This window comes from Fundulus heteroclitus, chromosome 9 (genome assembly GCF_011125445.2).
Source record: "Fundulus heteroclitus isolate FHET01 chromosome 9, MU-UCD_Fhet_4.1, whole genome shotgun sequence".
NCBI classification, from domain to species: Eukaryota; Metazoa; Chordata; class Actinopteri; order Cyprinodontiformes; family Fundulidae; genus Fundulus; species Fundulus heteroclitus.
Genome location: NC_046369.1, coordinates 19,537,348 through 19,550,890, shown reverse-complemented (window position 1 = coordinate 19,550,890; position 13,543 = coordinate 19,537,348). Strand labels below are relative to the sequence as shown.

General features: G+C 40.1%; 1 protein-coding gene across 1 annotated transcript in view; it reads left to right on the top strand.

The window, feature by feature from the left end:
* fbn2b (fibrillin 2b) overlaps positions 1–13,543 on the top strand; it is a 96,023-nt gene that overhangs the window by 33,266 nt on the left and 49,214 nt on the right. Inside the window, 2 exon segments of the mRNA XM_012877893.3 lie at positions 7,624–7,821; positions 12,252–12,377. Coding sequence (XP_012733347.2) covers positions 7,624–7,821; positions 12,252–12,377 — 324 coding nt within the window.

The following is a 13,543-nucleotide window of genomic DNA, read 5'->3' as shown; positions in this document are numbered from 1 at the left end:
TTGCCCTTCTAAGAACCTCGCCTAACCTGAGAGGGTCAGATCCGTCTCTGAATGGGTCATATGACCCAGAGTGCCACTGCAGGTCATATTCTAGGTTATTGCAGTCTGAGCTCAGACTGGCGTCACTATAAAAAGCAAAACAGACATGAAACTTACCTGATGAGACATATTTATGGTTCTCTGATGCATCTAGATTCATGTAACTCCATGACTTCTCAATCTCCTGCTCCAAAGTGGTCTGCTATTCCAAAACATGGAGGGGGCATTGTTTAATATTGCAACAGTGCAGTGTTTCCATTGGCCTTCAGGGGTCTTAACTCTTCTCTGTTTTTTTTTTTCCTCCACATAAAACATAGATAGTAGGCTGAAGCGTCAAGACCCCCTTTTCCATTGCAGGGACTTTCAGCCATTATCTGGGATTTTGAAAGCCCTCCGTAGGCTTTGACACATTTTTTTCCTGAGTGATTTCCACACTTTCTTGGATAAAAGGTCCTGGTCTGGGGGTGGGACGTTCAGATTACCCCAGGATCGCAGAGGGATGGGGTTATGTGCTGAGGAACGATGATTGGTGGACCCTTCCTTGGAGAGTTCTGTCTTCCACTCACCCACCATATTTAAGACCGGCGTGTTGATGTTTTCTACTTTATACGAGATTCATATTTAAGCATCCTTTCTGTGATCGAGAATGAACCAAAGGAAGAGATTGTACGCCAATATGGCAAGACCTTAATGCTAGCTCATCCTTAATACAGAAAAACACAGAGAGACACTAAAACCTTTGTACTTTAGGCAATAACTCATGTTCTGGCTGAGAAATATTGACTTCCTGCTTGGAGATGTAAATCCTCATCATAACTGTTTCACACTAGAAATGCTCCTTTCATGCTCCCATCAGAATGGACTTCTTTTTAGTTTCCAGTCAGATGCATAATCTTAGTGGTTCGAAATGCATAGATTAGTGCCATCCCATGTGCTTTAATATGGTGGAAATGTTGGAGGTTGTCGTGTTTGGACTCTGGAGAAAAGAGAGAGAAAGAGAAAAAAAAGGATTGCTACATTACTGAATGGGTGGGAGGGACTCAAGCTCAGGCACACATCGTTCTGTGGAAAATAGCCACTTAAAGAAGATCTCAATCATGGGGTTCATGCAACACAGCCCAAGAATTTACAGGGAGTGGAGGAGGTTTTTTCAAGAGACATGGGCAGCTTTTGCATCTAAGAAAAAAAAAAGTCATCCACAACTATCACACAAGCTTGTCATTGACATTAAAGGGACAAAACATTGGATAAATAACTAGGTTATGTAGCTTTTGGGTATTATTAATTATCATTAAGTACTAAAAAGAGTCAACACAAATGTTTGAGGGTAAATTGCTTCAACCAACCAGTACCTATGAATAAAAGAAACATTTTTGTATTTACATTCATTATATGGCCAAACCCAGAATGCACCTAGAGAGTGCTGCTCTATGAAGGAGTACTGGATGTGGTCTGGATTTCTCCCCTGGTAACTTTTACACCGGTGAAGCCGATGACAATGGATGGATAATTGTCTACAAACATGAACTCTGAAGATCTTTATTTAAAAATCAAACATTTTGAAAGCCGTTCACCTGCACTAAGCCAAGTTCAGTGACTCTGGATTATTGACATGTACGGTAACACAGAACAAGGATGATTATGTGAGCTTGCAGCTATCTTGGCTCGACGGTTTGCCCATTTTCTCTTGCCTCAGTTGAGAAAGCACAACAGAGGCCTCTCTCCTCGTTTGTTGGAATATGTAAAATGTCCCCTGAGTGGCTGTTGTTGATGGAGACTGGAGCCCATTGGCCCCCACTGCCTGGCGGTGTCTGCATCCAGTTAGGTCTGCTTTATTGTTCCACTGCTTGGGAGTGTTGGCTAAAGTTTCCAAAAACAGACTAAAATAACTTTAGATGTCAAGTTAGATTTTGGAGCACAATGGATGAGGTACAGAAACAATAAGGGAGGAAGTGGAGCCTTTCAATATGGCGTGGTATCTCAGAGTACTGATACGCCAAAGCTTTATGTGCACTCTATGCGATCTGCTCAGCAGTTAGCTCCACTCAGGAGCCCTTCACATCTACAATCTCTGTTGGATTTCTCCCACAGTTATTTCCCCCTGTATGCGTGTGTTTATGTTTATGCTGCGGAACACATTTAGTCACGTTTGACCGACCGCATTCGCAGAGAACTAAAGGAGCCGACTGTTTTGGGAGCGATTACAGCCAGAGGAAAAGAGTGATCTCAAACCCGCTGATAGTGGCGCTGATAGGACTAAGAGGGGCCGCTACGGTTGGCTAGGATGGAGATAAGCATCACACACATACACACACACTCACGCATAAACAAACAAGCACACATATTTGAATCATTTATCCATTGCCACATGAGTGGAGCGGCTAAAACAAAAGGCTGCGGTCAGACTTTCCTAAAGAGTAATGAGAACATTTCTTCACAGGTGAGTAACTGTGTGACGTTTAGGCTCAGAGCAAATCCTCCAGCTGTATAAAGTCTGGGAAGGACATCCGGATAAATACTCACACACACACACAAACACACACGTGCACACACCTTATTTTTCTGACCTGTTGAAGTTGTTCTTTGGGAAGTCTGCACATACAATAGCAAACAGTTTTTCACGCTATATTTTCATATTAACATCTCTTATCTTCCCAGACCTCTCTCCCCCACGTCTTGGAGTTTTATAAATACCCTCGCAGTTATTAAAGAGCCGGAGTCTGAGATTTATTTTTTCTTCTGCTCTTGTGCCATTTCTCTTCCAGTCGTTCCCCTCCCACAGCTCAGGTCAGTGCCCAGTCTCATCAGCTGTGATAGCAAAGCCGGACATGGCCGATGGGAAACACTTTCGGCTCTGGACAGGATTAAATATTACCTCTTTAGGCTCTCCTCAGAGCAAAGTGTAATAGGCTGTTTGCTTGACCGTGAAAGCTTTTTCATGCCTGACAGAATGGCTCCAAATAAATTGGGCTCATGATTCTTTGGCTCTTGTATTTAGAAGAGCTCATGTTTAAAAGCTATAAAGCATTACAAACACATAAAGAGTGAGAATACTTCCTTTACTCTGACCAGACTGGGAAGGTTAGCTTTGCTGATGAAGGATTTAGAGCTTATGAATGAAGCAGAAGAGGCACCCGCGAGAGTCAGAGGTCCCTAAAAGTAGATTTAAGGTGAAAGGAATGACGAAGGGACAGGGGGATTGGTTTGATCTGCTCTGCGATCCAAACTCTAATGAGACTAAATTGCTTCATTGCTTCCAGATGTTGTCAGAATGTACACCCGCTCACCCCATACCCCCCCCCCCCACACACACACACACACACACACACCACACCACACCTTCCTCATTTACACACACGTACACGTTCATTCAGAAATAAACAAAAGCGTTAACTTTTACATGATCGTTTACTCTGAACGGAAAACTGCAGGACAGACAGGTCGTGTTTGGAGCTTTGATCGGTGCTCCAAACTTTTATTTTACTTGCAGCCCAGAAATACACATCGACTGAAATATGCACACATTCTTGTGTCCACATCGGGCACCAAGGATTAATGTCTGAGAAAGAATGTGAATACATATTTAATTTAGCACAGTTGCTCAGACAGCTGAGCTTGGCTGTTGTCTGGGAATTTGTGTTGACGTTTAGCATCGGTGTGGAGTCTTAAAAAAGCCTGAAAGAGCTAGACTGTATTTTTTATTCTTTGTTTTAATAATATTTCTTAGTACCAATATGTCTCCTCTGACCTTAAAGAAAACAAAAAGCAGCACACTACTCATTTTTCTGTGTCAGAGCTGTATGAACAATTTAAACCTACTAAGGTTATGGTTATCAGTGTATTCTAATGAGCTAAAGATTTGGTAGTTTCCAAAACCCTTAAAACAAAATAAGCTTTAAACTGTGTTTGAATATAGCAAAATTCAAACAAAGTAACTTCAAATGTCAAATCACATGCGCTGTTGCATTTACTGCTTTCCTATGAGTTTCTTACCGTACAACGATGAGAAATGAAAAAAAAAACATTTCAAGGTTAACATGATATTTTGTTTAATTTTTGAAACAAAAATGCAACAATTATTTATATCACTGCCAATATAATATAACATATTGACTGTTACAGTTATTGTTACTGTAGCCTATTACATGTATTTCTTGTTGTGTTGATTTTCTTAAATAGGGTTGAACATAAAGAAAAGGAATCAGCTTAAGAAGGACTTTCTTTTTAGTTTTCACGTAAGCATCCTCATTGTGTAGATTATTATACCTGTTTGGTGTGCTGCTGTTAATACAGTAAAACCGCCGCTATAACAAGCTGGTAATTATTTGGCTATTTGCTCCGTCAGCCAGTCTGCAGTCAGCTGGTTTACAGACATCGAACTGTTGGATGCCTAGTTTCAAATTAGCCTAATTACAGTGAGGGGTGGAGCTTATCTCCTTTTTCCCCATGACTGTTTTTTTGTTTGTTTGTTTTTGCAACAGCAAATATTCCCAAACGGCTAACTTTATCTTTCCAGAGAGCGACGGTAAAGGGTAGAAAAGTGAAATACGCAGCAACAGGTGGGTCAGGTCAGCTGTGCATAACTCCGCAATCCTCACGGCCAAACAAAACCCCAGTCACTCCGACACTTTCTCTGGCATCTCATTAATGTTACGAATGAACGTTTTAAAACCTTGGTTATACCTTGATGTCAATAACTCTACCGTGTCCATTAGGAACTCCTGACTGTTTCATGATCACTTCTCAATAAATCTTAAATAACATGAAATCTAGTGAGCACATTGTTCCTAAGTACAGATCTGTACTAAATCTGTGGTCTACATCTGTTTTCTTTGGACACAATAAAGCAACGGGTTGATGGCATTTTAAAAACAGTGACAAAATCACTGATTATCAGTGGTTATTCAGAACAATGTGGGACAGGGTTGATGGTGGAGCCATTCACAGTAATCCAAGGCTTCTACTCTGAGTTCTGGGATAATCTTCTCCCTATAGTACTAACTAAACTCGGGGTTCTCTTGTTTATAACTTTTTTGGTCTTTTCTGTTATTTTTGTTTAAGCTTAACCATTAAAGTTGTTGTGTGATTTAGGTATGACATTTTTTTTTATTTTGTCTAAGTGATTAATGTTAAACGCATTTAGCTACGGTTAGAAAAACTAATATGGATCAGCTCCAAAACTAAATCACAAAACATCCTTCTACATATAGTTGTCTCGGTTGGCCCTAAAAAGCCAGTTTAAGATAATAGGTTTCTTTTAGATTAAAACGGATGGAAAGTTTTAGCAGAATGACTCGGGTGTGTTTTGTTTTTTTTATATATGTGGGTGCACATTATATTGTAGGTATGGTATGAATAAGTCTGCTCTCCGTGGAGTCAAGCAGGTCACACGAGGATGAAAGATCAGAGAGCAGCTGACAGACAGACAAGCCGAGTCAAAAGGCAGACAGGAAGACCTAAAGTGGACAGAAATGAAGACAGATGGATGGGAAGGAGAACTGGCTTAAGCCTGCTTTCTGCATGCTCAGTTTGACCTACTTTCTTCTCTAATCCTCTTTATTCTTTTTGCCTTCCTTGCTCTCTGCGCCATCCACAGTGACCTCTTTCATGTCCAGAAGGAACTAATGAGGGCAATAAGTCCAGCAAACATCTCCCATCAGACACCACTGCTGACTCCTATCTTTCTATCTCACTCTGCCCGTCGGAGCTGAGTAGGCTTTTGAGACCTTGGCTAGCCAAGCATAAAGTTTACCTTTTATCCCTACTGAGTCAATCTAACAATCCTGTTTTTTTTTTTTTTTTTAATGAAGGCTATATTAGGTTTGGCGCTACACTGGAGGATTTAATAAAGTCTTTCCCCACAAGGGGATGATATCATTAGGTCTTGTGTGATTTGAAAGGACGAACACTGTTGTAGCTGAAGTGGTTTCAGCATGAGGTAATCATGTCTGATTTGTGAAGTGCATTTGACATCATTTTGACAATTTCACTGACAAGCAGCAGCGTTGCAAGAAGGAGAGGTGATCCCGGACTTATATGCACTTTGGTTTTTCCTGCGCGTGCTTTCATGCAGAGTCTGTTGCAAAGAAAAGGAACCACATGTTTTGAGCTGTTTTTACGGAAAAAGATGAGGAGTTTTACAAACCTGCTTGATGTCAGTAAGATATTTGTGTTACTGATGAACACAAGACTGAATATGTGTTGCATTGAAAAGTACCTAAGTGCACTAAGTATGTCCAGAGGTTTAAAACAAATTGAAGAGTTATTTAAAGGGTGCTGGATTTGGTCATTTCATAATTGAAAAAGGCAGCTAAGAAACAGAGGGTCCTGCCAAAGGACATTTTATACCGACCATGTGTCATTTTGTGGCCCGTTATAGAACTCACGACTGAAAAAAAACATTTGCCTACAAGAGGAACTGTGGTTATAAGCCTCCATTTCATACTTCCAGGTGATCACTCAGTTATTGTGTATTGATCAGGGGTCATAATTTAATTCAGCTGGCTCAAACAGAGGTCAGAACCAAAAACAAATAGAAAATAGAAAATACTGTACCTGTTATTTAAGCAATTTATGACTATTCATGTTTATAACTCATTAAAAAAAGTTGCAGTGACTCTCGAGTGTACACACCCCTGTTAAAATGTTTGTTTTTTGTGACGTACGAAATGAGAGTTTGATAACCAATTGCATACACTTTAACCTTCCCTGTAAGATTTAAATGAAGATGAAAAGATAAAAAAATAAAATCAAGACCTGTTATTTTTAGCATCACTCTGCTGTCAGTAAGTAGTTGCTGACATATATGCTAATATTAATCCTGTGTTTCATTTAACTCAAGGAATAGCATCACAGAGAGCGTGTCTGGTGGTCATGCTCTTAATGACATATAAGGAAGAAGGAAATGCTTCTTCCTTTTAGGCATTTTAGAACCGTAGAAACATGCTAATTGATTCAAGCTGTACAGTTCTGTGATTGTCTGATTCATTAGGATGGATACATTTTGTGTTCAAAAATGTTCATTAATGCACAATACCCCTCTTCGGCAAATTAAAACCAAATGAATTTCTCACAGCAGTGCAAATAATGTGTATTCCTGAAGCAACCAACACCGTTATTACGACTGGTAACCATTTTGTATTATGATCCCGAGGCTTTTGTGAATCCTCAAGGCAAGGTTGTCGTTGGAACAAATAGCTTTTTATAAGCACGGATGATCAATATAGAGCTATTCCAACCCTATTGCTGCATTACTGCGGAACGAAACGCGGAAGGTCTGCAGTTTAATCTGAGCATTTTTCATAGAATGAGGTCTGAAATCACATGTTAGACATTACCTGCAATTCAGCTACCAGCTCTTTCTGTTCTGCCAAAGCCCTTGTTAAACTTGAAAAAAAGAAAAAGAAACCGAACGTGTCATGCAGATTGCAGGAAAATCCTATTTTTAGCTCTTTTCAAATCTGGTTTTGTTTAAAGAAACACCAGATGTGAATAAGGAAATGAATCAGTGCTTCTTCATGCAATTAATCAAGCGCTAAATCAACAGCTGCCTAAAACCGAAACCATGTCCCTCTCTGACCACAGACTACAGGACAGGACCATGTTTCACCCAGGTGAGCAACCAGATGTGCCAGGGCCAGCTGAGTGGAATTGTCTGCACCAAAACGCTTTGCTGCGCCACCATTGGCCGAGCATGGGGCCACCCCTGTGAGCAGTGCCCCGCCCAGCCGCACCCCTGCAGACGAGGCTTCATCCCCAACATCCGCACCGGGGCCTGCCAAGGTCAGATCTTCATGATTACACGCCTGACTTTTATTTTTAACCTCCTGTCAACAACGTGGTGAAAAGCACAAACACGACTGCACACCGCCACCAGGGTAAACATTCTAGCCATTACTTTATCCATCATCATTTCAGCTGCGATTCGTGCTGCATAACATCCTAGAACTAGTGTCAACAAGGCTGATGTAAACGGCAGGCCAGATACGGACCTGTGATTTCCTGTTTAGATCTCGTATTCCAGAAAACTGTTAACAGGCATCAGGAATATGTGCTTCTTTGTTGGAGCTACAGCACATGGCACAACTCTAAGCTGGGGTTTTTTAAGTGAAGAATTATTTATTGTTGTTTTTTGATGAATCAAATACTGTTCAGAACTACTTGCTGGTATATAATGTCATATAAACTCACTGGTATCTTCCTTTCCAGCTCAGATTCTATTTTTGTTAGACCGCTTGGGAGTCATAGTTAGACAATAAAAATGGTTTTGTAAAGTAAGAGCGACATCACCTCATTCCTGTTGTGGTTGTTTTTGGTGGCTTGGTGACCCCAAAGTCTAAACAGAAAACCAAAATTACAGAGTGAAGATGGCGCGTAGCAGGCAGGGACTTCAAATATGTGGATTCAATGCAGGACATTAGATATGCAGTGTGTTGAAAGCTTTAACTTCCTGAGGGAATCCCCCTGCTATTTCTATTTTCTAACCCAGTACACCTGTAAAGGAGTTGTGTTTACACAATCTTTCCTATGCTGTCATTATCTGTTAGATTTCAAGTTAGTTTGGTATTTTTTTTCAGTTTGTAGCATCTTATATTTTAGTGGATTACTGGTATTACTCCTTTCCCTCAGCTTCCTAGTCGCTCACAGTGGGGTTCCTCGTTTGTTCTTTACTCACCTGTTTAACTTTCAGTAATAAAACACACCAGTATAAAGACTCCTCCTCCCAAACAACACCAATGTATGACATATACTTTTACAAATATGTAAACAGTAAAAAAAAAGGAAATCTGCAGACTCGAGACTCAGCATGTCTCTCCAATAAACCGTGACCCTGACCAAAATAAGGCGTAAGATTAAATTAATTTATGCCACATGTGAAGGTCAAGTCCCTGGTTAAGGGATCCCAGGCGGCTCATTTGTTGCCTCCACCCAACTTCTTTTAACCTTTAACTTTTATTTTTAGCAGATGTAATTTAGATGTTTTGTTTTACACAATTTTTAAACAATATTTGTTACGATGTTGAGGCATAGAGATAAACTGAACTGAATTGAAACTCTTCTCAATTTCTTTTGACTGTATCCTTATGAGGGTTAAGGACATAAGTTCTCATAACAAGAAAGATAATGTAGTATGACCTCCTACACTCAGGTCTATCCCTGCTTTGGTCCTTCATTTAATAAAGTCACAAGAAAAATGTGTGCAAATCGTCCTCTGCAAAAAGACAAATTATTTCAACAACATTGTACATCATTATTTGTTGTTGGCTTCTTGTACAGAAACAGACACAAGAGCCGTAAATAGTATTGTAGTTAGGTAGTTACTAGTTACTAGTTACTGCATAGATTTCTTAATGCTTGTCAAAAACAGTCCGCACCAATAAGAAAACTAATATGTAAGACTTTATCAAAAAATAGAAATTACAGTGGTCCTTAAGACAACAAAATGATTTCAGTTGAGAAAAAGTTATCTAAAAAAGTATGAACAGATAAAGATACTAAACAAAATATATGAAACTAGACATTATATCGAAGCTGTGGAAGGTAGCAGCCAACACAAAAACAACATACACATATTATGTTTCTTCATTTGAAAGCAGATTTTAAATAATGTTACCAGACAACAAGGACAGGAAAAGCCTTACTTATGGCATGAACACATAAAACGTTGGGGTAGGATTACCGTATCAGGGTGAATGGCTGACATGGGACTAGGGCTGAACAATTAATCGCATTTTCAATATAATCGTGATTTAAAATAATGCAATTTCCAAATTGCATTATAACATTGTAACATTTAGGGAATTAGACACGTCCATTAGGTGTCAGTAAAATGTTTGAAGTGGGTTTGCCTCCACATGGAAGGGAAGACAGTTGCAGCAGTGAGATAATCTAATTTCATTACTTGTTTTAGAGTTTGTATAATCAAACTCATAAAGAAGAGTGGCTTAGAGTGGAAATGTGGTTAATGCAGAGAAAAGTCAAAATTGCAATTTTGATTGAAATATATTGTAGGCAGAACGCAATAATTACTGGTCCGAGTTTAGATGCTGTGGGTCTTTTAGCAACTAATCCACATGGCGAGGAAACAAATTGATTTGTTGTTTGTATATATTTTGAAACACATGATAAATTAAACTGGAAAAAAAATCGCATTAAATCACAATATTACGAAAAAAATCGCAATTAGATTATTTTACAAAATCGTTCAGCCCTACATGGGACTTAAATACCATGTGTATTTGGCACTTTTTACACACAGGCTTAAAAATACAAATATCCACCCTAGTACTTGGATACATATCAATTAGCACGTTGCACATCACCTAAAAGCTTTTTGTAGCCATCAGCAAGCTTCTGGCGTAACTATCTGTATATTTGACCCCTTTTCTTGGCAGTGTCTCTTTATATTGGTTAGTTTTTTTTGCACAAACACTGCTTTAACCTAGATATGTAGAAAGGCAATTCTGATTAATTTACCATGGGTTTGGGCTTTGGGAAACCCATTTTAGGAGCTTACCGTGCCAAAAAACAAGTATTTGATGAGTGTTTGGCATAATTATCTTTTGCAACACCCATTTTTGTCAAGGTTTCAACCGTCTGACTCAGACTGTCCCCCCCAGACGAAAGAAAATTGGGAAGTAACACAAGTTCAGGAAAGTTCAGGAATAACCACAAATAACCACTAACCACCTAAAACCCACAGATGCTTAAATGTGCCGCTAACTGGAAATTACTGGGACACCAACATCCCCGATGACCGTGAAGGAGGTTTTACATCTTGTTTGGGTGTTGCTCCAAAAGCTCTTCCTCCAAAACCGACACCTTCAAGTTTAACTGAAGTTTGCAGCTGTCCCCATGGACGGTCCAATGCCTTCTACAGATGCATCTTAAGCTCAGAGGAGACAAAGACTGAGCTATATGGCCACAAGAGTAAAGGTGTGATATTTTATAACCAAAGAACACCTACCAGCTGTCAAACACGGTGGTGGTAGAATCAACCAGGGGTTGTCGCAGCTTTCAAACGATACAATGATCCCAGCCACAAATCAAAATTGGTTATGGAATGGATAATGCTTTGAAGTGGGTTTTGCCGACTTTATGTTTTTTTTTTAGTCCTTAAAGCACAAGTTTTTAATGTTTTAGGTCTTTTCGTTTTGATGAAGACCCGTTGCTCTTGAAAAAATATTTTTTGTTAGAAAACATCTACCTTTCTTGATGTAAAATTGAGCATTCTGACTAAACAAAGCACACTGAACGTGAATCTAACAAGGGACCATGGCAGAGACTGTGCATAAAAGGTAATTCATTGGACATATTGTCAAATTCTCCGTTTGTTAGCGTTGCCAGGGGCCAGCTCATGTGATACTAATTTTACACGTCTTTCTTGTAAATGAGAACTTTTGTCTCAGTGAGGCTACCTGTATAAATAAAGCTTTTTATAATGATTAAAAACAATTACACACCCATAACCTAAGGTCTTTTTTCACAATCTGTTCTTTCTTGTGTTTCTGAATATGAGTCTTTTCCCCCCCCCCTTTTTTTCTATCTCTTCTCCTCATGTGCTTCCACACACATGCACACAGTAAAGACACCTAATCACCCGAGAGCCAAGAGCAACGTCTCTCTGGCAGCAGTACAAAGCACACATGACCATGAATCCAAATGTACGGATTCCAGTCTGGGCTCCACATCAGAATGTTGGCCAGAAGTCACTTTCTTTCTTTCTTTCTTTCTTTCTTTTTCTTCTCTCTCCCTCTCAGACTCTTACACAGAAACCCTCTTAAACACTGGACACTGCTTAAAGCTGTTACAATCAGCAGCTAATTTATAGTTTCAATGATTAGAAACAGGCTGTTTAAACTGTGTATTTTGCTTGCATGCAGAACGCTTTCAAACAGTTTTGACAGGATAGACAAAAGCTCAGAAAAGTTAAGATCCTGATCCCGAACTGATGCGGAGCTGAACACAAACCAGCTGTGTGTCTCTGTGTGTTTCACTGTTGACATAATCAGAAGTATCCACAATTTTACAAGAACTTTTCCACTTACAAATCCCTAATATGTGACTCACAATACGATTTTGGGGGAAAACACTCTGTTAAAATGCCATTTTCTGTTTAAATGACAGCTGAAGTATATCTGAAGTAGATCTTTTATGGACAAACTCTGTAACTATACAGCTGGTTCACCAACTTTTGTCTCCCATTCTTTTAGATGTAGACGAGTGCCAGGCAGTGCCAGGCCTGTGTTCTGGAGGCAACTGTATCAACACTGTCGGATCGTATGAATGTAAATGCCCTGCTGGTCACCGTCAGAGTGAAACCAGCCACAAATGTGAAGGTGAGTCTCATCTCAGCAGCAAATGTACATTTACACATCACTATTACATGTCTGTGGCAATCACTGTGGCAGATGTCGCCATCGTAATTAAAAGAAACTCCCTGGTGTTACAGATACAGAGCCCCTAAAGGCACATTCAAGAGAAAAAATACTTTCTGGTGCACACCAGGAAGTAAATGTTTTTTTTTTTTAATTTCATGTCAATGTCCCTTTAGGGACTCAGTAGTAGGACACCAGGTGCGGATGAATTTTGGTCCAAGTTTCCGAAGGCTCTGGAGATTGCGGGGCTGTCCTGGTAGACACATCAATGTGTGTCCTGGTAGACACACATTTATGCATTTGATGCAACAAATGCATCAATGTCAGATGGAGGGACAACACCGCTGGAGTGCAAGACTGGGATGGTAGTACCAATTATTAAGAAAGGGGACAGGAGAGTGTATTCTAATTATTGAGGTATCATGCTTGTCAGCCTCCCTGGGAAAGTTTACTCTGGAGTGTTGTAGATAAAGCTCTCACTATTAGTCAAACCTTGGATCCAGAAGGGACAATTTGGCTTCCGTCCTGATTGGGAACTGTTTACCTGATCTTAACCTTCTTGGAACTGCTGAGGGGGTTCTGGGAGTTTACGTCTCCAGTCTACATTTGTTTTGTGGATCCCACAGCATCCCCAGAAATTACCTCAAGGTAATTTCTGGGGGTGCTGTGGGAGTATGGGGCATCTGGGGGGCTTTTAATGGCTATTTAGGCCTTGCATTCTCAAAGCAAGAGCTATGTCCGCATTCTGAGCACAAAGTCGAGCTTGTTCCCAGTGTCTGTAGGACTCTGCCAGTGAGCCAGTGGCCACAGTCCTGTTTGTTGTATTCATCGACAGGATCTCTAGGCATAGAAGAGGGTGTCTGGTTTAGAAACATCAGGATCTCGTCTTTGCTTTTAGGAGATGATATGGTTTTGTTGGCTTACATAGGTCATAACCTCCAGTGTGCAGTGAAGCGGTTTACTTCTGAGTGTGAAGTGGTTGGTGTAAGACTTTTTTCCTTTAAGTCTAAGGTCATGGTCCTCAACCAGAAGAAGGTGGACTTTCCCTTCTGGATTGGGGGCCAGTCTATGTCTTTAGTGGAAGAGTTTAAGTATCTTAGTAAGAAGTAGCAGGATGGAACAGGACA